A 21840-nucleotide genomic window follows, 5' to 3' on the forward strand; every position below is an offset into this window, starting at 1 on the left:
TACCATCAATACTGTTTTCACTACATTCTCCAAATTCACTGGAAAGATATGGAAACCAATATTTTCTCTCGCAGGCAGCATGGTTTTCCCCAATGGCTCTATCACAAATGGTTCTCTCCCAGCCGGCATCCTTAGTTACTCTCATAGCTTTGTTGAAGGGTAACAGCACAATCCTGACCACGACAAGACCATGTCAGATTAGTGTGGAGACCACGTCATATTATTGTTCTTGTGGTTTAACTTTTTATACTTGTTTGTATTTTATATAATCACCTATGCATGTGGAAATGTTCAGTGAATTTTCCAGTAATTGTAATATAGCTGCTCCTGTACTTTTCTAGAAGCTTCTTAGTTTTTCCATCACAGCTTGATTAATTGTTATCAAAGGAATATTGTTCTTTTTAGTCCGAGTTAGTATTTTTGTATAAGGCTTCTTTGTTCTCTGCTCGTCTTTCTTTGTCCATTCTTAATTCTTGTAAATGGCCATTCGAACAAGTTTTATGCCTCATTCTTGACTTCTGAACCTCTAGATCACAAAAGCAGCAAGATCAAACAACTATGAACCAGTAACAGACAGAAGCCCTGTGGAAGGAACGCACAATTGCCACCTGCCTGCCCCATCGGGCACCCCTTGGCTCCATCTTTGGAAGAACTGCAGTGACCAATGAGCTCAAAGGTAATGAGGCCCAAGAGTGAAGTTATCCTCAATCCCAACTGGCCACCTAAGCCGATGTATCTGAAGCCCAGACTCTCTATTGAGCACCTGCAATAAATGTCAACCCACACAAAATATAAACAAAATGAAACTGGCAACATTCCAAAGCACTTTACAGACAATCAAGTGCTTTTGAGATGAAATGATATGTCACGCTTTCTCAGCACTGAGTCAGAGTGGAGAAAGTGACGGTTCTAAGAAGGTGGCGTTGGTGAAGGAACAGGATAAAAATTAAAATAGTACTCTAAAGGCTGGCAGTCTTCACTGAAGTGAATGTATCCCATGTTACCGAGGGACATGAGGACAGAAATTGCAAGAAGCTCACACCATAACCCATTGATCTTCTGAGACTTATTAATTCCATACTTCTGCAAAATTGAAGCGTGACATCCCATCTTAAAAAAGAGACCAAGGGATAAACCTGGCAACTACGTGGAAGTCAGCCACAATGACCTGAGGCAAAATTAGTTGGAACTTGACGTATTGTAATTGAAATAATGACCCATCATGTTGATCTAACTTCCAAAAAGTAATAGAAGGTTGAACCATATGGTGCAATTGACTTTGTGTGCAAGCACTTTAAACAGATCATAGTGAGATACAACACTGCTACGGGCCTTTCGGCTTATGGAATCTGCACCAACCCGTTTTTAACACTAGTCATAGCATAAAGCATTTTATTAAAGCACAAAAGAGTACAAAAAGAGTAAAAAAAAGAGACAAGAGACGTGAGCTTCAGCCCACAATGTCGTTCCAAACTAACTGTATGCCCAATCAAACTAATCCCTTTTGTATACACAATGTCCAAATGCTTCAAGTTCCTGCACATTCAAGTGTTCATTTGAACATATTTGCCTCCAACACAATCCCAAGCAGCACACTCCAACCATTCATTACTCTCTGTGTATAAAACTTAACCAACGCTTATTCTTTGAACTTATCTCCTCTCACATTAAATGCATGTCTTCTGCTATTAGACATTTCAACTCTGGGAAGAAGATACTGGTTATCTACTCTAACAATTCCTTTCATAATCTCAATTGGATCTCCCCACAGCCTCTGCCGTTTCAAATAAAACAATCAAAGTCTACCCAACCTTTCTATATCACATAACCTCTAATCCAGGCAGCATCCTGGTAAACCTCTTCGGTACCCACTCCAAAGCCTTGATATCCTTCCTGTAATTGGGCAACTAGAACTAAATGCAATACTCCTTATTAGGGAGAGAGCCTGTGGTATGTTGAATACCAGGTGAACAAGTAGACTTTGGGGCACTGCAAGTCTGTGCCTTTGCTGTTGCTTTGCTCACGACTGAGTGCTCGGTGGCGGGTGCCGATGTTTTTTTTTGCCAGTGGGGGGAGGGAGGATTGTTGCACGCTGCTGCTTACACGCGGGAGAGAGGGGAGCGGGGTGGGGGGTACTTTGGGGTTCTAACATTTGACTGTCATTCATTCTTTGGGGCACTCCTCTGTTTTTGTGGATGGTTGCAAAGGAAAAGCATTTCAAGCTGTACATTTATCTGACATTAAATGCACCTTTGATTCTACCACTCAATTACACACTAGCGGTCATTTCACAGTGGCAAATTAACCTACCAGCCCACACGTTTTTAGGATGTGGGTGGAAACTAGATGAAATCAGCAGTCACAGGGACTATAGTCAAACTCCATGCAAATAGCACCAAAGGTTAGTACTGAAGAGGTTACTGAAGCTGTGAGGTAACAATTTTACTAGCTGTGATTGTGTGTCGCAAACTAGCAAAATGAAAACATAAGACTGTAAAATGTAGGATCAGAATTAGATTTAGGTCATTTGGCTCATCGAGACTGCTCCACCATCTCATCATGGCTGATCCAATCTTCATCTCAGCCCCAATCTCCTGCCTTCTCCCCATATCCCTTCCTGCCCTGACCAATCAAGAATCTATCAACCTCTGTCTTAAACGTACCCAATGACTTGGCCTCCATAGCCACCTGTGGCAGCAAGTTCCACCGATTCACCACTCTCTGGCAAAAGAAATTCCTCTTCATCTCCGTTCTAAAAGGGCGCCATCAGGCACTCTTCATACGACAAGCGTTTCAAGCATAAAGAAAGAGAAAAGATAATCAAGTATGGGACAGAAATTGAAAATGTAGCAAGCAACGAGGAAAGTATGGAGACACAAGAGACTGCAGATACTGGAATGTGGAGCAACTCAGACAGTCAAGCAGCATCTGTGGGCGGAAAGTAATTGTCACCCTTTGATAGCCTCTATCAGGACTGAGAGTGGAGAGGTGAAATGCTCACTGTAAAGCGGAGAAGTGGGTGGTGAGAAAGGAGTCCCTGGTAGATTGAGTAGGGGTTTAAAGTGACAAGTTGCACTAGGCAGGGGAGGGCTGGAGCTGGGAGACAGTGGCAGGTGAGTGATAGATGGAGACAGATGGAGTGGGGGAGGAGGAAAGGGGGGTGGAGGGGAGAGGGGGGAGGGGAGGAGGAGAGTGGGATGGGGAGGAGAGTGGGAGGGGTGGAGGAAAGTGGGGGCTGGGGGGAGGAAAGGGTGGTGGCCAGAAAGGGGGTGCAAGAAAGTGGGGGGAAGAGAGAAACAACAGATGGAGCCTGATGGGAAGAGAGGAACTTGAAGATTGATAACAGCTGCTGGAGGAGTGTAGCGGTTAGTGCAATGTTGTTACAGGAGCAGCAATCACCATTCAGGGTTCAATTCCCACCTTTGTCTATAAAGAGTTTTATATTCTCCCCATGACCCTGTGGGGTTCATCCGGGTGCTCTCGTTTCCTCCCACATTAGTGAGTTGTGGGCATGCTAGGTTGGCACCGGGCTGCTCAGCACAAACCTCGCTGATTTGCTTTGATGTCAATGATGCATTTCACTGCATGTTTCTACGTTTCACGTACATGTGACAAATAAAGCTAATCTTTAAATCTTTGAAAGAAAATATGATGGACATCAGAAAATCATAGAACAATAAAGAGCAGGAGTGTGCTGTTTTTGCTCTGTCCGCCAGAGAAAGCAGGATCTCCCAGTGGCCACACATTTTAATTCCACATCCCATTCCCATTCTGACATGTCTATCCACGGTCTCCTCTACTGTAAAGACGAAGCCACACTCAGGTTGGAGGAACAACACCTTATATTCTGTCTGGGTAGCCTCCAACCTGATGGCATGAACATCGACTTCTCTAACTTCCGCTAATGCCCCACCTCCCCCTCGCACCCCATCCGTTATTTATTTATATACACACATTCTTTCTCTCACTCCCCTTTTTCTCCCTCTGTCCCTCTGAATATACCCCTTGCCCATCCTCTGGGTCCCCCCACCCCTTGTCTTTCTTCCCGGACCTCCTGTCCCATGATCCTCTCGTATCCTCTTTTGCCTATCACCTGTCCAGCTCTTGGCTCCATCCCTCCTCCTCCTGTCTTCTCCTATCATTTTGGATCTCCCCCTCCCCCTCCACTTTCAAATCCCTTACTAACTCTTCCTTCAGTTAGTCCTGACGAAGGGTCTCAGCCTGAAACGTCGACTGCACCTCTTCCTAGAAATGCTGCCTGGCCTGCTGCATTCACCAGCAACTTTGATGTGTGCTGTTTTTGACCAGGTTAATGATTTTAAATCCCATTGTGGCATTTGGGAAATTTAATTTCAACTCACTAAACTGCAGCTATCAACGACGATTAGCATGAAATTACCAAGAAACGATTGTCATAAAAACTCACTAATGGCCACACGCATATGAGGAATCAGTACTCCTCCATGTTGAACACCAATTGAACGCAAAAAGACCTGCATTGTCATAGCACCTTTCACAACTTCAGATCATTCCGAGCACTTTACTGCCTATTGAGTACATTTGAAGTACTTTTTAGTCGCAGTTACCAGTGGGTAAGCAGCAGCTAGATGCTCCCACAGGCATTAATATGACAATAAACAGATGATTTGATCTGGTGCTGCTGTTTGGGAGAGATGTTGTTCAAACAAAACGAATAATTTCCCCTAGCTGTCTTCACAATACTACCATGGGACCTTCAATGTAAAGTACTGAGCAAAAAGTCTTAGGCGCATATATATATATATATATATAGCTAGGGTGCCTTTGACTCCTGCATAGTATTGTATCTGACAACGTGGAGCAGAAGGCGAGTTTGTAAATCTGGCGGGAGCAAAGGATGTTCGGAATTGTGAGGGTGGAGCACCACGGGAGGAGTATGGTGTAGGGGTCAGAGAAGGAGTACCAGGGGTGGGGGTGACATGGGTGCAGACCTGCCCAGTCCTGAGACCCAGCAAGGTAGCAAGGTCACTTGATTCCAAACAATTGGTTTATTGATCATTACAGAATATGTCTCTGATGCTTCCCACTTCCTGCCCCCCCACCTCTCCCTTCCCCTTTTCCCAACCATGATTCCCCTCTCTCTGCCCCCTTCCTACTCTCAGTCCACAATAGAGACCCATATCAGAATCAGGTTTATCATCACTCACATACGTCGTGAAATTTGATTTTTTCTTGTTGCAGGAGCAGTACAGTGCAACACATAAAATTACTACGGTACTTTGCAAAAAGTCTTAGGCTCCCTAGCTATATAAATGTGCCCAAGACTTTTGCAAAGTACAGTATGTTTAACAGTGCAGATAAATCCTCAGTTCAGCATTGTGTCTGAGATCCAACATCTCCCATATAGCAGCATTTACTCAGAACTGCATTGGTAATTCTGGTTGAAGGTGAAAATCCTTCGGCCTTCTTTGCATTCTCATACTGGGCTCTGCTATTATAAGAAAAGGAAATGTTATCGGAGCCTAGGACTCTCAGATTCCGTTTCAGATTTAGTTATCACATCTATGTTTGCAAGAACAACCCGTACCCAAAGATTGTGCTGGGGGAGGCCTGCAAGTAGGGTTGCCAACTTTCTCACTCCCAAATAAGGGACAAAAGTAGCAGTCAAATACGGGACACTCGTGTTTACCCCGAGAAAGACTACCATGACCATGAAGCCTTGCGCGGGCACTTGTGTGCGCCAACGTGACGTGCGCATGCACATATGTGCCGATTTTTTTTCTACAGATCGGTTTTGGCTTAATCTTCCCGATTCTGATACACTGTACATACATTATTTCTACTTTATATAGGCTGTGTATTTATCATATCATTCCTGCTTTTACTATATGTTAGTGTTCTTTTAGGTTTTATGTGTTATTTGGTATGATCTGTTAGGTTATTTTTTGGGTCTGGGAACGCTCAAGAATTTTTCCCATATAAATTAATGGTAATTGCTTCTGCGCTTTACGCCATTTCGGCACTAACGGGTTTCATAGGAACGCTCTACCTTAGCGGGGGGAAATACAGGACAAACCAATTTAGCCCAGTATACGGGATGTCCCGGCTAATACGGGACAGTTGGCAGTCCCACCTGCAAGTGTAGCCACATGTTCCAGCTTCAACATAGCATGCCCACCATACTCAGCAGAACAACAGAACACAAGCAACAAAACAGCAACAGCAACACAAGCATTCTTTTCTTCCTTCCCACCCATCCACACAGACAGGCTGCCAGGCCTTCAGAGGACTCATGGACAACAGGCCTCATTAGCTGTTTAAGTGCCTTTTCATGGGAAGTTACATCTATTGGAGCTAATGGTGCTTGAAACAGACCGCTGCTTGCTAATTTTGAGTCTATTGTTTTGGACCTGTTCTCTGCAGTAAAGACTTGAACCCATTGTCAACAGAGTTAGGGACGCCACTGCTATCAACAAAGTGAAGGCTGAGGTTTGGACGAAACCATGGAGGGTAGCATATACATAGAACTTATTCTGCATAACAGCATCAAGAATGGCCCAGTAGAGTTCACAGGTCCAAAAGGTTCACAGATTCAAAGGTTCATTTATTATCAAAGTATGTATTCAGTATACAACTCAGATTGTTCTCTCCAGATAGCCACGAAGCAAAGAAAAACCATGAGGGTTTGTTCAAAGAAAAACAGCAAATCCAACCCCCCACACAAAAAAAAGAACAGCAACGTGATCATCAACCCCTCAATTCTCCTCCTCCCGCACTGAACACATCAAGAACATCTGCCCCCGAAGCCCCTCCCACGCACAAAAAAAAATGGGCAAAAAAAAACAGAACACGGAATATAAAAACCATAAGACTGAAAAAGTCCATAGTCCATCGTCCATTGCTCAAATCCATAAATGCAAAACCTTGGTAACGTCCTCCAACATCATCGAAAGAGAGAGAAGAACACCCAAATGCAGCGGCCTGCACTCTGGATACAGTAATAGGCCACACAGGCTTTTTCTCCAGGTCCGTGAAGGTAGTCAGCTCTCACCTTCCGTGTTAACAATGATGCTTCAATCTTCTTCGTCCCTTTAAATGATGAATAATGGAAGCTTTAATGAGCTCACCTCCAACTTGTAGTTGCTTCATCTCAAGGCTCACGCTTGCTGCTTCCCGAAATCTTCTCAGAGATGGCAAAGCGCTGGATCAGTCACTCAATCTCCAAACAGTAAATTGCATGCCCTAACAGTTCTAGAAACACATTTAAGATGAAAAACAGACATAAAAGAAGTGAAATAAATTGTTCAGTGCTCTATCCAGAAGATGTGGACTGAGGGAGTGTTGTACGCAGGTGCCATCTTGACTGGAAATTGCCACTCATCAATCTGACTAAGACATGAAAGACATTATCTACCAAACTTGATCAGGAAATGGTTAAAAAACGAAGACAGGGGAAACAAAAGACCATAAGCTCATAAGAGCATAAGACATAGGAGTGGAATTAGGCCATTTGGCCCATCAAGTCCGTTCTGCCATTCTATCATCATGGCTGATTTATTATCCTTCTCAGTCCCATTCTTCTGCCTTCTCCCTGTAACTTTTGATGCCCTGATTAATCAAGAACCCATCAACCTCATCCTTAAATATACTCAATGAGTTGACCTCCACTGCCGTCTGTAGCGATGAATTCCTTCTGGCTAAAGAAATTCCTCCTCATCTCTGTTCTAAAAGGGCATCCTTATATTTTGAGGTTGATACTTGATTCCCCCATCCTCTCCACACCAATCTATCTAGGCCTTTCAGTATCCAATTGGTTTCAATGAGATCTGCCCTCATTCTTGCCACTTCAGTGAGTACAGGCTCAGAGCCAAGGAACTCTCCTCATATTCATACTCCCCTTTCATTCTCAGGATCATTCTCATGAACCTCCTTTGGACCCTCTCCAATGTCAGCACATCCTTTCTTAGTTAAAGGGCTCACAATACTCCAAGTGCCATCTGACCTGTGACCTATAAAGCCTCAAAAGTCTGAAATGAAAACAGAATGTATTGGTATATTACAGTCACACAGACCGAGATAGAGTGAAACGGTCTTACATACTCTTCATACAGATCAAATCATTGAGTTAGAATAAGGTAAAACAATAACAATGCAGGATAAAGTGTAAGAGCTACAAAGAATGAGCAGTGCAGCTAAATGATAAAGTGCAAGATCGTGATATTGTAGGTCGTGAGGCTAAGAGTCTATCTTATTGTACAAGAGGTCCATTCAAGAGTTTGATAACGATAGGATAGAAACTGTCCTTGAGCCTGGGGGTATATGCTCTCAGGATTTTGTATCTTCGGCCCCATGGGAGAAGGAAGAAGAAAGAATGTCCGGAGTAGGTGCTGGCTGCTTTACTGAGGCAGTGAGAAGTGTAGATATAGAGTTTCAGTGGCGTGTTGAGCTGTGTCCACAGCTCTGGAGCTTCTACTATTCACATTGAAGGCTGCAGCCCAACTAGACTCAGATTTATTTATCTACCACATATGCAGTGCTTCAAAACATACAGTCAGTACGTATATCATTAATGTTAACGAACCAAGCCAACCTAAGAAGGATGTACTGGGGGCGGCCTGCAAGTGTCTGGCACCAACGTAGCGTGCCCACCATGTTCGCAGAACACACAGGCAACAAAAACAACAATAAACCATCAACAGCAAAACAAGTCCCCTTACCTCCCTACCACCCATGTGCGCGCACGCGCGCGCGCACACACACACACACACACACACACACACACACACACACACAGTCATCCAACCCCAGGACAGGCTGTCTCTGGGCCTCCAGCCTCCAGTGGACTCAGACTCGCAGACATTAGGCCTTCACCTTCCCAGTGGGCTCACAGGCCCAGTCTTCAGCTATTGGGCCTCACGTTAAAAATTCCAATATACATCCAGACAGAAAGCTTTCTATGGTGCACCGATAAAGTTTGTAAGAGTTGATAGGGGTGGAGGTGATCGTACCAAATTTCTTTAGCCTCCTGAGGCATTAGTGAGCTTCCTTGGCCAGGACACGCTATTAGCAAACTGAGGAACTTGACGCTCTCATCCCTCTTAAGCTAATGTAGACAGGAGCATGTGCACTGCGCCCCTATCTGACGTCACTAACCTGGCTCTTTTGTTTTGTTAACCATGAGGGAAGGGTTGTTAACACAACACTGTGCTGGACAAATTCTGGAAATATTCAGCAGGTGAGGCAGCAGTTATTGAGGGAAAAATCAGAGCAGCACACCTGATCAATGGCCATCCATTGTGAGGGATAAGCCTGCTTGTCTTCCATCTGTTTTGCACTTACCCAAATGCGACAATATTTAGAAGAGTGTGCGGTCTAAAATTTAAATGTAACTATGTTACCTTAGGCTACGGAGACAAACTGTCACCTTTCACCTAGATGATTAACCACAAGGCCGAATGGTGTAGAATCAGAACAGAGATGTCAGCTAAAATTGGATGTATCTGTGCTGCAGTGGGCCCTCAGTTATGACAGAATTATTTTCCAAAATAACCTGTGACCTCATGGCCCAACATTGCCATGGCCATTAAACATTTGATTGTGGAGAATGAGAGGACCTATATCAGGCACATAAAAACATATCAACTGGAAAAGTTATAACTCATGCTGGCCAAATATCAAATTTAGCAAGCTGCAATCTGTCTAAAGCAGCATTAGAACCAATAGATAAAAGGCCTTTTATATCCAGCCATGGAAAGCCACAGGCGCTTAAACAGCTAATGACAGTCCATGAACACTTCCATTCCTTATAAAGGCAGAGCTCAGTACAATTTAATTCAATTCAATTCAAGATTAATTGTCATTCAACCATATAGGAATACAGCCAAACAAGACAGCGTTACTCTGGGGTCAAGGTACAAAACATAGTACCAATAGTCATACACAGCATAAAGGACACATAGCACGTATAGGATAGAAAGGTACAGCCACTCAATAAAACAGTAGAAACTCGAGCCATCCAATGCCACAGAAATCTGCAGATGACCACACAGATACAAGGATGCTAAGTAAGTGTTTGCAATTACCGACATCCAAAAATACCAGGTATATGGCCCACTTCAGCATCCTCCTGAGATTCTCACCATCAGAGAGGTCATATACTATACAGACCAATTGAATAACTGTACACAATATTAATAACCTAGGCATCGGCAATATTTTAAAATTAATATTATTATTAATATTGGGTGCCATGGTAGCATAGCAGTCAATGCAACTCTTTTAGAGCTCAGGAAGTTCAATTCCAGTGCTGTGCTGTAAGAAGTGTCTGTATGTCCTCTCCGTGGAATGCGTGGGTTTTCTCTGGGTGCTCCAGTTTCCTCCCACAGTCCAAAGATGTACCAGGTAGGTTAATTGGTCATTGTAAACTGTCCCGTGATAAGGTTAGTGTTAATCAGGGTTGTGGGGTTGCTGGGACAGTGTGGCTCAAAGGACCAGAAGGGCCTGCTGCAAGCTATAATTGCTAAATAAATAAACAGACAGCTGAGTAAGCAAGGCACTGCTGAGGCCATGGCCTTGAAACATTGGCATTTGAGATAATGAAGATGTACTCAAGAACTGGCCAAATTTCTGGCTACAGCTCTCACACTGACAAACTGGAAAACCTCTGAGACACAAAACAGGATTTCTCCAACTGATCAATCAGCAGCATATCATCTACTCTCAATCATCATCCAATTGGCAAAGATGTCATCAAGCAACACTTATCCTGCTAACCAATGCTAAGTTTTATTTCCATCGGAAACATTTAATTCTGGACTTTATTACATACTTGGCCCAAATGAGGATGAGACCATTATGCCTGCTCTTATCACTCCTCTTAGCATAATTCCCTTCATAATTGCATCCTAAGTCTAACTAATGCTTCTTTTATCTTCTACACAACTTGTTATCACTTCCGTGATAACAGACTCTAACATTTTTCTATTAGTGATATCAAGATAACTGGTCCATAGTTCACCACCTTCTCTCTCCCTCCGTCATTAAATATTGCTTTTACATTGCTAATTTTTAGCCTGTAAGAACCATTCCAGAACCTGTGGAATTTTGGAACTTGACAGCCAGTGCACGACCTCCATCACCACCTCTTTGAAACCCTTCTGATGAGTTCATCAGGTACTGGACGTCCATTGGTTTTCTGCCTCATTATTTTCCTCAATTCTTTGTTTTACTAATGCTACGTCGTTTCAGCTCTTCATTCACCCCAGAAGCAATGTTCTCTATTTCCAACAGATTTTTTATGTTTCCTTTCATGAAGGCAAACTCAAGATTGTCCTCTTCATCAGTCTGAAAAGTACCCAATTAATTTTTCACTAATCCTTTTCTTTTATGTATCAATATCAGTTGATACAGTTTTAATCCTTCTCTGCTGAATTCTGAAATGCTGCTCGTCCTCAGGCTTACTGCTTTTGTTGGCGTTATAAGCGTTTTCATTTGATTTAATTTCCATTATTAGCCATGGCTGAAACATTTTTCCTATTAAGTTTTATATGCCTTAGAGAGGTATATATAGATTGTAAATTACATATCAATTCTTTGAATGTTAGCAATCATTTGTTTAATGTCATCTTTTTCAGTATAGTTTCTCGATCATCTAGATCCAACTCGCAACACATAACCTTGTAGTTGGTTGAGATTTACAGCCCTAATTCCAGATTGAACTAAATCACTTGCTTTTGTGCAATTTGATTGTACCTGAACTCTTGTTTTTAATTAACTCTTCCTTATCACAGAATACTAAACTTAAGTAGCCTGTCTCCATATTGATTCCTCAGTATAATGATCCAGAAAATAATCTCCATTCCCATTTCAACATGCAGATCCATGGCCTCCTGTTGTGCCAAGATGAGGCCACCCTCAGGGTGGAATAACAGCACTTATATTTTGTCTGGGTATCCTCCAACCTGATGACGTGAATATCGATTCCCCTCCCCCTCTATTCCACACTCTGACCTTTCACTTCTTCTCACCTGCCTGTTACTTCCTCCTGGGTTCTCTCCTCCTTCCCTTTTTCCTATTCTCCCCTCTCCTCTCCTATCAGATTCCCTCCTTTCCCATCACCTTTCCCACCCACATGGCTTCACCTATCACCTTCCAGCTAGCTTCTTTCCCCTCCCCCCCCACCTTTTTTTCTGGCATCTTCCCCTTTCCTTCTCAGTCCTGAAGAAGGGTCTCAGCCTGAAACATTGACTGTTCACTCTTTCCCATAGACGCTGCCTGACCTGCTGAGCTCCTCCAGCATTGTGTGTCTGGTGCTATGCATTCTACCCACACATTGATCTCAATTCTCCAAAGTAGCATTGAGGTTTCTGTGACACAACAGAAATTAGCTGAAAACTCCCAAGAGGTTTCAGGGCATCAGCTCTTTATTCATCACCATTGATACTGCCTGACCTGCTGAGTTCCAACTGCATTTTGTGTGCATGGCTTTGGATTTCCAGCATCGGCCGACTTTCTTGTGTTCACAAATACTCTAGCCTCAAAACTATTACTCTTATTATGATTCGCCCAGCCCTTCTGCGCATTGAAATCCCACATGACTATTGTATGTGCCTCTAGTCTCCTGACTTACACTGCACTTGTTGGTACCAATGACGCCGGTAGGAAAAGTGACGAGGATCTGCATAGGGGGTTCAGGGAGTTAGGAGCTAATTTAAAGGGGAGAACCTCCAGGGTTGTGAACTCAGGTTTGCTACCCATGCCAAGTGTGAGTGAGGCCAGAACTAGGAAGATTATACAGTTTAATATGTGGCTAAGGAGTTGGTGTAGAACAGAGAGCATAAGATTTTTGGATTATCGGGCTCGCTTCCAGGGAAGGTGAGACATGTACAGAGAGCCGGTTTGCGCCCAAACTGGAGAGGGCCTGATCTCCTAGCAGGAAGGTTTGTTCATGCTGCATGATGTGGTTTAAACTAGGGTTGCAGGGGGATGGGTACCAGAGTGCCAGAACAGCTAGTGGAGAGGTTGTGGAGGCAGATGTTGGAAAGACCTCAAAGTTAGGAATCAAAAGGTTGAGCATGGTGCAGCTAGTGTCCTGAGCTGTGTATATTTCAATGCAAGAAGTATCGTAGGAAAGGCAAATGATAGTGCTGAAGATGGGGTAGCTGGTTCACAAACAGAGGCAATGTGCAGTGAGGAGAGGCTGCTGAAAGCGCAAAATTGCAGTCAACAGGATGAGTTGCAACGTAAGAGGCAGACAAAATCGTAAAGGATGAATACAGGACTGAAGGTGTGGTATTTGAATGCACAGAGTACACGGAATAAGGTAGATGAACTTGCAGCACAGTTGCAGATTGGCAGGTATGATGTTGTAGGTATCAGTGAATCATGGCTGAAGGATTATAGCTAGGAGCTTGATGACCAACGATACACATTGTATCGAAAGGACTGGCAGGAAGGCAGAGGGGGCCGGCTTTGCTCTGTTGGTAAAAAATGAAATCAAATCATTAGGAAGAGGTGACATAGGGTCAGAAGGTGCTGAAACATTGTGAATAGAGCTAAGGAACTGCAAGGGTAAAAAGACCCTGATGGGAGTTGTATACAGACCCCCAAACAGTAGTAAGGATGTGGCCTACAAATTATACAACAGGAGATAGAAAACGCATATCAAAGGGACGATATTACAAAAGTCATGGGGGACTTTAATATGCAGGTAAGTCGGGTAGATTGGGAAAATCGGGTGGTGCTTGATTACAGGAGGGGGAATTTCTAGAGTGCCTATGAGATGGCTCTTTAGAGATGCTCATGGTTGACCCCACTGGAGGATCAACTATTCTGGATTGGGTGTTGTGTAATGAACCAGAATTGATTAGAGAGCTTAAGGTAAAAGACTCCTTTTGGGAATGTGACCATAATATGATAGAATTCACCCTGAAATTTGAGAAGGAGAAGCTAAAGTCAGATGTATCAGTATTACAGTGGAGTACATGGAATTACAGAGGCATGAGAGAGGAGTTGGCCAGAGTTGATTGGAAAAGAACACTGGCAGGGACGACTGCACAGCAGCAATGGCTAGAATTTCTGGAAGCATTCAAAAGACACAGGATATATACATCCCCAAGAGAAAGATGACACAACACAACCGTGGCTAACGAGAGAAGTCAAGGCCAACATAAAAACCAATGAGAGAACATGTAATAGAGCAAAACTTTGTGGGAAGTTAGAGGATTGGGAAGCTTTTAAAAATCAACAGAAGGGAACTAAAAAAGTCATTAAGGTAAAGATGGAATACGAAGGTAAGATAGCCAATAGTATCGAAGAAGATATCAAAAGTTTCTTCAGATACATAAAGTGTAAAAGAGAGGTGGGAATGGATATCGGATCACTGGAAAATGAAGCTGAAGAGATAGTAATGGGGAACAATGAAATAACATGCAAACTGAATAAATATTTTGCATGTCTTCACTGTGGAAGACACTAGCAACATGAAGCGTGTGCAGTTACCATAGCGAGAGAGAAGGTTCTTGGGAAACTGAAAGTTCTGAAAATAGATAATTCACCAGAACCAGACCAAGAGTTCTGAAACAGGTGGCTGACGAGATCATGGAAGAATTAGTAATAAGCTTTCAAGAATCACTAGATTCTGGAATGGTTCCAGAAGACTGGAAAATTGCAAATGCCACTCCACTCTTCAGAAGGGAGAGAGGCAGAAGAAAGAATAGGCCAGTTAGTCATCCCTACAATCGCCAAGATCCTTTTCCGTAGTGAATACTGAAGCAAAGTATTTATTAAGTACCTCTGCTATCTCCTCCAGTTCCATACACACTTTTCCACTGTCACACTTGATTGGTCTTATTCTCTCACGTTTTATCCTCTTGGTCTTCACATACTTGTAGAATGCCTTGAGGTTTTCCTTAATCCTGTCCGCCCCAGGCCTTCTCATGGCCCCTTCTGGCTCTCCTAATTTTATTCTTAAAGTCCTTCCTGCTAGCCTTATAATCTTCTAGATCTCTATCATTACCTAGTTTTTTGAACCTTTTGTAAGCTTTTCTTTTCTTCTTGACTAGATTTACAACGGCCTTTGTACACCACGGTTCCATCCTTTCCCTGTCTCATTGAAATGTACCTATACAGAACTCCACGCAAATGTCTCCTAAACTTTTGCCACATTTCTTCCATACGTTTCCCCAAGAACAACTGTTTCCAATTTATGTTTCCAAGTTCCTGCCTGATAGGTTCATATTTCCCCTTAATCCAATTACACACTTCCCTAAATTGCCTGTTCCTATTCCTCTCCAATGCTATGGTAAAGGAGATAGAATTGTGATCACTATCTCCAAAATGCTGTCCCACTGCGAGACCTGACACCTGACCAGGTTCATTTCCCAGTTCCAGATCAAGTACAGCCTCTCCTCTTGTAGGCTTATCTACATACTGTGTGAAGAAATCTTCCTGAACACACCTAACAAACTCCACCCCATCGAAACTCCTTGCTCTAGGGAGATGCCAATCGATATTTGGTAAATTAAAATCTCCCACCATAACAACCCTGTTGTTATTACACCTTTCCAGAATCTGTCTCCCTATTGCTCCTCCATGTCCCTGTTACTATTGGGTGGTCTATAAAAAACATCCAGTTAAGTTATTGACCCCCTTCCTGTTCCTAACTTCCATCCTCAGAGACTCCGTAGACAATCCCTCCATGACTTCCTCCTTTTCTGCAGCCATGACACTATCTCTGATCAACTGTGCCGCGCCCCCACTTATTTTGCCTCCCTCCCTGTTATTTCTGTAAAATATAAAGCCTGGTACTTGAAGTAACCATTCCTGCCTCTGAGCCATCCAAGTCTCTGTAATGGCCACAACATCATAGCTCCAAATACTGATCCACGCTCTAAGCTCATCCACCTTTTTCATAATACTCCTTGCATTAAAATAGACACATCTCAAACCATCGGTCTGAGCACTTCCTTTCTCTATCACATGCCTTCCTCCCTCTCGCACTGTCTCCAAGCTTTCTCTATTTGTGAGCCAACCGCCTCTTCCTCCGTCTCTGTAGTTTGGTTCCCATCCCCCAGCAATTCTAGTTTAAACTCTCCTTTGCAAACCTCCCCGCCAGGGTATTAGTCCCCCTGGGATTCAAGTGCAACTCGTCCTTTTTGCACAGGTCAGACCTGCCCCAAAAGAGGTCCCAATGATCCAGAAATCTGAATCTCTTCCCTCTGCTCCAATCTCTCTCAGTCACGCATTTATCCTCCACCTCATTCTATTCCTATACTCACTGTCACTTGGCACAGGCCAAGATTACCACCTTTGAGGTCCTGCTTCTCAACTTCCTTCCTAACTCCCTGTAGTCTGTTTTCAGGACCTCCTCCCTTTTCCTAGCTATGTCGTTGGTACCAATATGTACCACGACCTCTGGTTGTTCTCCTTCCCACTTCAGGATATCATGGATGTGATCAAAAACATCCCGGACCCTGGCACCTGGAGTGGAAACTACCATCCGCGTTTCTTTCCTGCGTCCACAGAATCACCTGTCTGATCCCCTAACTATAGAGTCCTCTACCACTGCTGCCATCCTCTTCCTTTCCCTACCCTTCTGAGCCACAGGGCCAGAATCTGTGCCAGAGACGCGGCCACTGTTGCTTTCCCCAGGTAGGCCGTCCCCCCCAACAGTACTCAAACAGGAGTACCTATTGTTAAGGAGGACAGCACAGGGGTGCTCTCTAGTATCTGCCTTTTGCCCTTCCATCTCCTGACTGTTACCCACTTATCTGTCTCCCTAGGTCCTGCAGTGACTACCTGCCTATAGCTCCTCTCTATCACCTCCTCACTCTCCCTAACCAGACAAAGGTCACCGAGCTGCATCTCCAGTTCCCTAACGCAGTCCCTAAGGAGCTGCAGCTCGACACACCGGGTGCAGATATGGCCGTCTGGGAGGCTAGGAGTCTCCAAGACTTCCCACATCTGACACCGAGCACAGAAAACCAGCCTCACACACATACTTCCTGTCTGCATTCTACACAGGCAACCTTCCTTGCCTCGACCCATTATTGCCGAAGCCCCATTGAGCAAAAGCCTTCCTACTCTGCCTCCCTCTACTCCAGCACCCACTCCTCAGACACCCGCTCTATAAAGCTGTCTCCTTTTAAACTCTTCTCGCTGTTCTAACTGGCTGACATCCATGCGCTTGCAGTCGTGCCCTGACCAAACCGCTGACGAAATAACCGTCTCCTTTTAAACTCTTCTCGCTTTTCTAACTGGATGACGTCCACGTGCTTGCGCAGTTGTGCCCCAATCATACCACTGAAGAAATAACCACCTCCATGTACTTGGAGGCACATGATAAAATAGGCCTTAGTCAGTGTGGCTTCCTCAAAGGAAAATCTTAGCTGATGGAATTCTTTGAAGAAATAACAAGCAGGATAGACAAAGGACAATCAGTTGATGTTGTGTACTTGAATTTTCAAAAGGCCTTAGACAAGACACTACACATGAGGCTGCTTATCAAGCTACAACCCATGGTATTACAGGAAAAATTCTACCATGGATAAAGCAGTGGCTGATTGGCAGGAGGAAAAGCGTGGGAATAAAGGGAGCCTTTTCTGACAGGCTGCTGGTGTCTAGTGGTGTTCCACAGGCGTCTGTTTTGGGACTGATTGTTTTTACGTTATATGTCAATGATTTGGAAAATGGAATTGATGGCTTTGTTGCAAAGTTTGCAGATAATATGAAGGTAGGTGGAGGGGCAGTTAGTTTTGAGGAAGTCGAGAGCTCCAGAAGGAATTCGAGAGATTAGGAGAATGTGCAAAGAAATAGCAGATAGAATACCGTATCAGGAAGTGTATGGTCAAGCACTTGGTAGAATAACTGAAAGGGTTGACAATTTTCTAATTGGAGAGAAAATTTTTAAAAACTGAGGTGCAAAGGGATTTGGGAGTCCTTGTGCAGGATTCCCTAATTTGCAGGTTGAGTCTGTGGCAATGATGGCAAATGCAATGTTAGCATTCCTTTCAAGAGAACTAGAATATAAAAGCAAGGATGTAATGTTGAGGCTTTATAAAGCACTGGTGAGGCCTGACTTGGAGTATTGTAAGCAGTTTTGGGCCCCTAATTTTAGAAGGGATGTGCTGAAGCTAGAGGGGGTTCAAAGGAGGGTTCAAGGAAATGATTCCATGATAAAATGGCTCATCACATAAAGAGCGTTAGACGGCTCTAGGCCTGTATGCACTAGCACTCAGAAGAATGAGGGGTGACCTCATTGAAACCTATCGAATAGTGAAAGGCCTTTGACAGAGTGGATGTTGAGAAGATGCTTCCTATGGTGGCAGCGTCTAAGACCAGAGGACACAGCCACAGAATAGAGTGCTCATGTATATTTAAGGCAGAGATTGATAGATTATTGATTGGTCAGGGTATGAAGGAATATGGGGAGAAGGCAGGAGGTTGGTGTGGAGTGGAGAACTGGATCAGTCATGATGAAATAGCAAAGCAGACTTGATGGGCCAAATGGCCTAATTTTGCTCCTTTACCTTATGGTCTTATCTTTCCAAGATCGAGATCCCAAAATAACGTTCCCTAAACTCGGACGAAGGTATGCAAAGTTGCTTACTTTGGTGTGCAACACCATCATAAGCATCTGTCATCTCTTACATAACTTTACAGTAGAAATATTAACAAAAGACCTAACCACAACACTACAGCAAAGGAGTATGTAGGTAGGTGGGAGGGAGGAAAGGGGCTTGTTCTGCTGGTGTTCTTTTGCCCTGTGATGCACTGTGGCCATGCTATGTTGGTATGTGTGCTACGGTGACACTTGCGTGCTGGTTTTTAATGCAAACAACACATTTCACTGTACGTTTCAATGTGCATGTGATTAATAGATCTGAATTTGTATCTGAATTGACTCCAGGCCCCTATCTGTGAAGGAAAAATTAGACCCCATTACTTTATCCCAGCCATGTCAAAATAATCTCAACTCTGCACTGTCACACCCTCCCAGGCTGTGTTCCTTTCAAGCAGCGGTTCTCAAACTGGTTTCATGCCAATGGAGCCTTACGGTTAACAAAAGGGTTCGTGGTCCTCAGGTTGGGAACCCCGTTAACAGTTCTAAGCGTCAAGGGCATACACCGTTTTTGCACAATTCACAAATCTGATTTAAGTGCCTGTCCCTTTAAGGCAGACATCGCTGCATCACATTTTTAAAACACTAATTAGAATAGAGCTCTGCAAGAAGGGAGAAAATGAAGACGTGGGGAGGTTGGAGTGGGAGAGAACAGTGGTTGTTTTTTTTCCAAAACAAGCCAAGAAATCGAGCACTCTTAGCGTCCTTGTTACTAAAAGAACATTGAAATCACGACCTTGGAATGGATCTGATGACTAAGGCGTTTTAAATGCGGATCCCCTACACAGGCTGGAGCAGGAATCCTGCCAAAGTCTTACCAACTAGTTTGAGGATCATCACCCAAATATATCAGCACTCTCAACACTCTTGTTTGGCGGTTGCCACAACAAATCCACTTTGCCTGCAATCTTATTTAATAGCAGCTGCGGCTTCATCACACTGTGAATGGGCGTTCGAGGAGCTCAGTCGCCTAAACAAAAATTCCTAAATTTAAACTCACCTACCAAAGACAAAATTCATGCAGTAGGTTGATACAAAACAGAAATGTTTTGACTACTTTGCAGTCGCTTTGCTCTGCCTGTAGCCATGGGATGTAAGTAACGAGAACCCCAGTAAAATAACCAGTTAATACATTTATTTTGAAATATTAATCGCTGTCGACAGAAGGAGGCGGCTTTTATTATCTTGCGGGAAATGTGATACCTCTGCCTACGTACACTGCAATGCCACCAATGTCATAAACCACTCTGCAGATCTGAAGAGATCGCCATCGGCAGCTGTGTAAGCAGGCTCCCCTGAAAATCACGTACGTACCTTAGACATTCCAGTGCCCATGGCTGGCAGTCTCAGTTAGTACCAGATCTGCAACGAAAATACAACGTGTCAATAATTCAACCAACTGTAAGACCGACAATATGGTGGCTGCCTCTCAGTAATGGAGGAAAGGCTTCATTACCGAAACGATTTCGACGAGGGTCGAGGCAATCTCGCCTACTTGGAGCAGTGTCACCCGCTCAGGCAACACATGAATCCCGTTTTTCTTCCGGACTTCCTGGCATAGCACATCAACACACTGACATCACCACTGGGTGGTTCCAACAGTAGTTAAAGGGACAAACTCCATCTCACTTCAGTCATCCCGAATTAGTTTCATAACTCCACCATGGACGCCATCTGGTTTGGACCAGCTGAGCAAGGTTATACCTGTTTGGTTTGTTGTGGAATTTATTTATTTTGAGATACTTCCGATCCAACGGGCCTGTGCTGCCAGTTAACCTATTAACTCCGTGTTTGGAATGTGGGAAGAAACTGCAAAACGTGGAGAAAACCCTTGCAAACACGAGGAAATCTGCGGATGCTGGAATTTCAAGCAACACACATAAAAGTTGCTGGTGAACGCAGCAGGCCAGGCAGCATCTCTAAGAAGAGGTACAGTCGACGTTTCGAGCTGAAACGTCAACTGTACCTCTTCCTAGAGATGCTGCCTGGCCTGCTGCGTTCACCAGAAAACCCTTGCGGTCAGGGTGAGAAGATGTTGAACCCATTTCACCAGCACTCTAATAGCGTTACGCGAACTGTGTTGCCCAAGGAATTAAGGGTGCTCAGGTCAAGAACAGAATCACAGTTGAAGACTCAAGACACTGCAGATGCTGGAGTCTGGAGGAACAAACAAACTTCTAGGCAGGGTTCCTAACCCTTTTTTATGCCATGGACCAATACCATTAAGCGAGGGGTTATGACCATAAAACCAGAAGACATAGGAGCAGAATTAGGCCATTCAGCCAATCAGGACTGCTCCGCCATTCCATCATGGCTGATCCCAGATCCCACTCAACCCCACACACCTGCCTTCTTGCCATATCCTTTGATGCCCTGACTGATCAGGAACCAATCAACTTCAGCCTTAAATATATGCACAGACTTGGCCTCCACCACAGTCTGTGGCAGAGCATTCCACAGATTTACCACTCTCTGGCCAAAAAAAATCCTCCTTACTTCTGATCTGAAGGGTTGCCCCCTCAATTTTGAGGCTGTGCCCTCTAGTTTTGAATACCCCTATCATAGGAAACATCCTCTCCACATCCACCCTATCTAGTCCTTTCAATATTCGGTAGGTTTCAATGAACTCTCCCACATTCTTCTAAATTCTAGTGAGTACAGACACAAAGCTGCCAAATGCTCCTCATACGTTAACCCCTTCATTCCCGGAATCATCCTCACAAACCTCCTCTGGACTCTCTCCAATGACAACATCTTCTTTCAGAGATATGGGGCCCAAAACTGTTGACAATACTCCAAGTGCATCCTGACTAGTGTCTTATAAAGCCTCAGCATAATCTCCTTGCTTTCATATTCTATTCCTCTCGAAGTAAATGCCAACATTACATTTGCCTTCTTTACCACAGACTCAACCTGTAAATTAATCCTCTGGGAGTCTTGCATGAGGACTCCTAAGTCCCTTTGCAACTCTGATGTTTGAACCTTATCCCCATTTACAAACGTAAATAATAGTCTACATTATTGTTCATATTACCAAAATGCATTATCATACATTTTCCAACGCTGTATTCTATCTGCCACATTTTTTGCCCATTTATCTAAGTACTGCTACGATCGCATTGCTTCCACAACACTACCTACCTCTCCACTTTGCCATAAAGCCATCAATTCCATTATTCAAATAATTGACAAACAATGTGAAAAGCAGTCGTCCTAATACTGACCCCTGAGGAACACCATTG

General features: G+C 43.9%; 1 protein-coding gene across 1 annotated transcript in view; it reads right to left on the reverse strand.

The window, feature by feature from the left end:
- The window catches only part of dusp22a (dual specificity phosphatase 22a), a 201623-nt gene extending 181460 nt beyond the window's left edge, over positions 1-20163 (reverse strand). Inside the window, exons 1-2 of the mRNA XM_072279193.1 lie at positions 20055-20163; positions 19913-19960 (exon numbers count right to left, since the gene is read on the reverse strand). Of these exons, the coding sequence (XP_072135294.1) occupies positions 19913-19933 (21 nt within the window). The 5' untranslated portion in view covers positions 19934-19960; positions 20055-20163. The remainder of the gene's footprint in view (positions 1-19912; positions 19961-20054) is intronic.
- Between the last annotated feature and the right edge of the window lie 1677 nt (positions 20164-21840).

This window comes from Mobula birostris, chromosome 15 (assembly GCF_030028105.1).
Source record: "Mobula birostris isolate sMobBir1 chromosome 15, sMobBir1.hap1, whole genome shotgun sequence".
NCBI classification, from domain to species: domain Eukaryota; kingdom Metazoa; phylum Chordata; class Chondrichthyes; order Myliobatiformes; family Myliobatidae; genus Mobula; species Mobula birostris.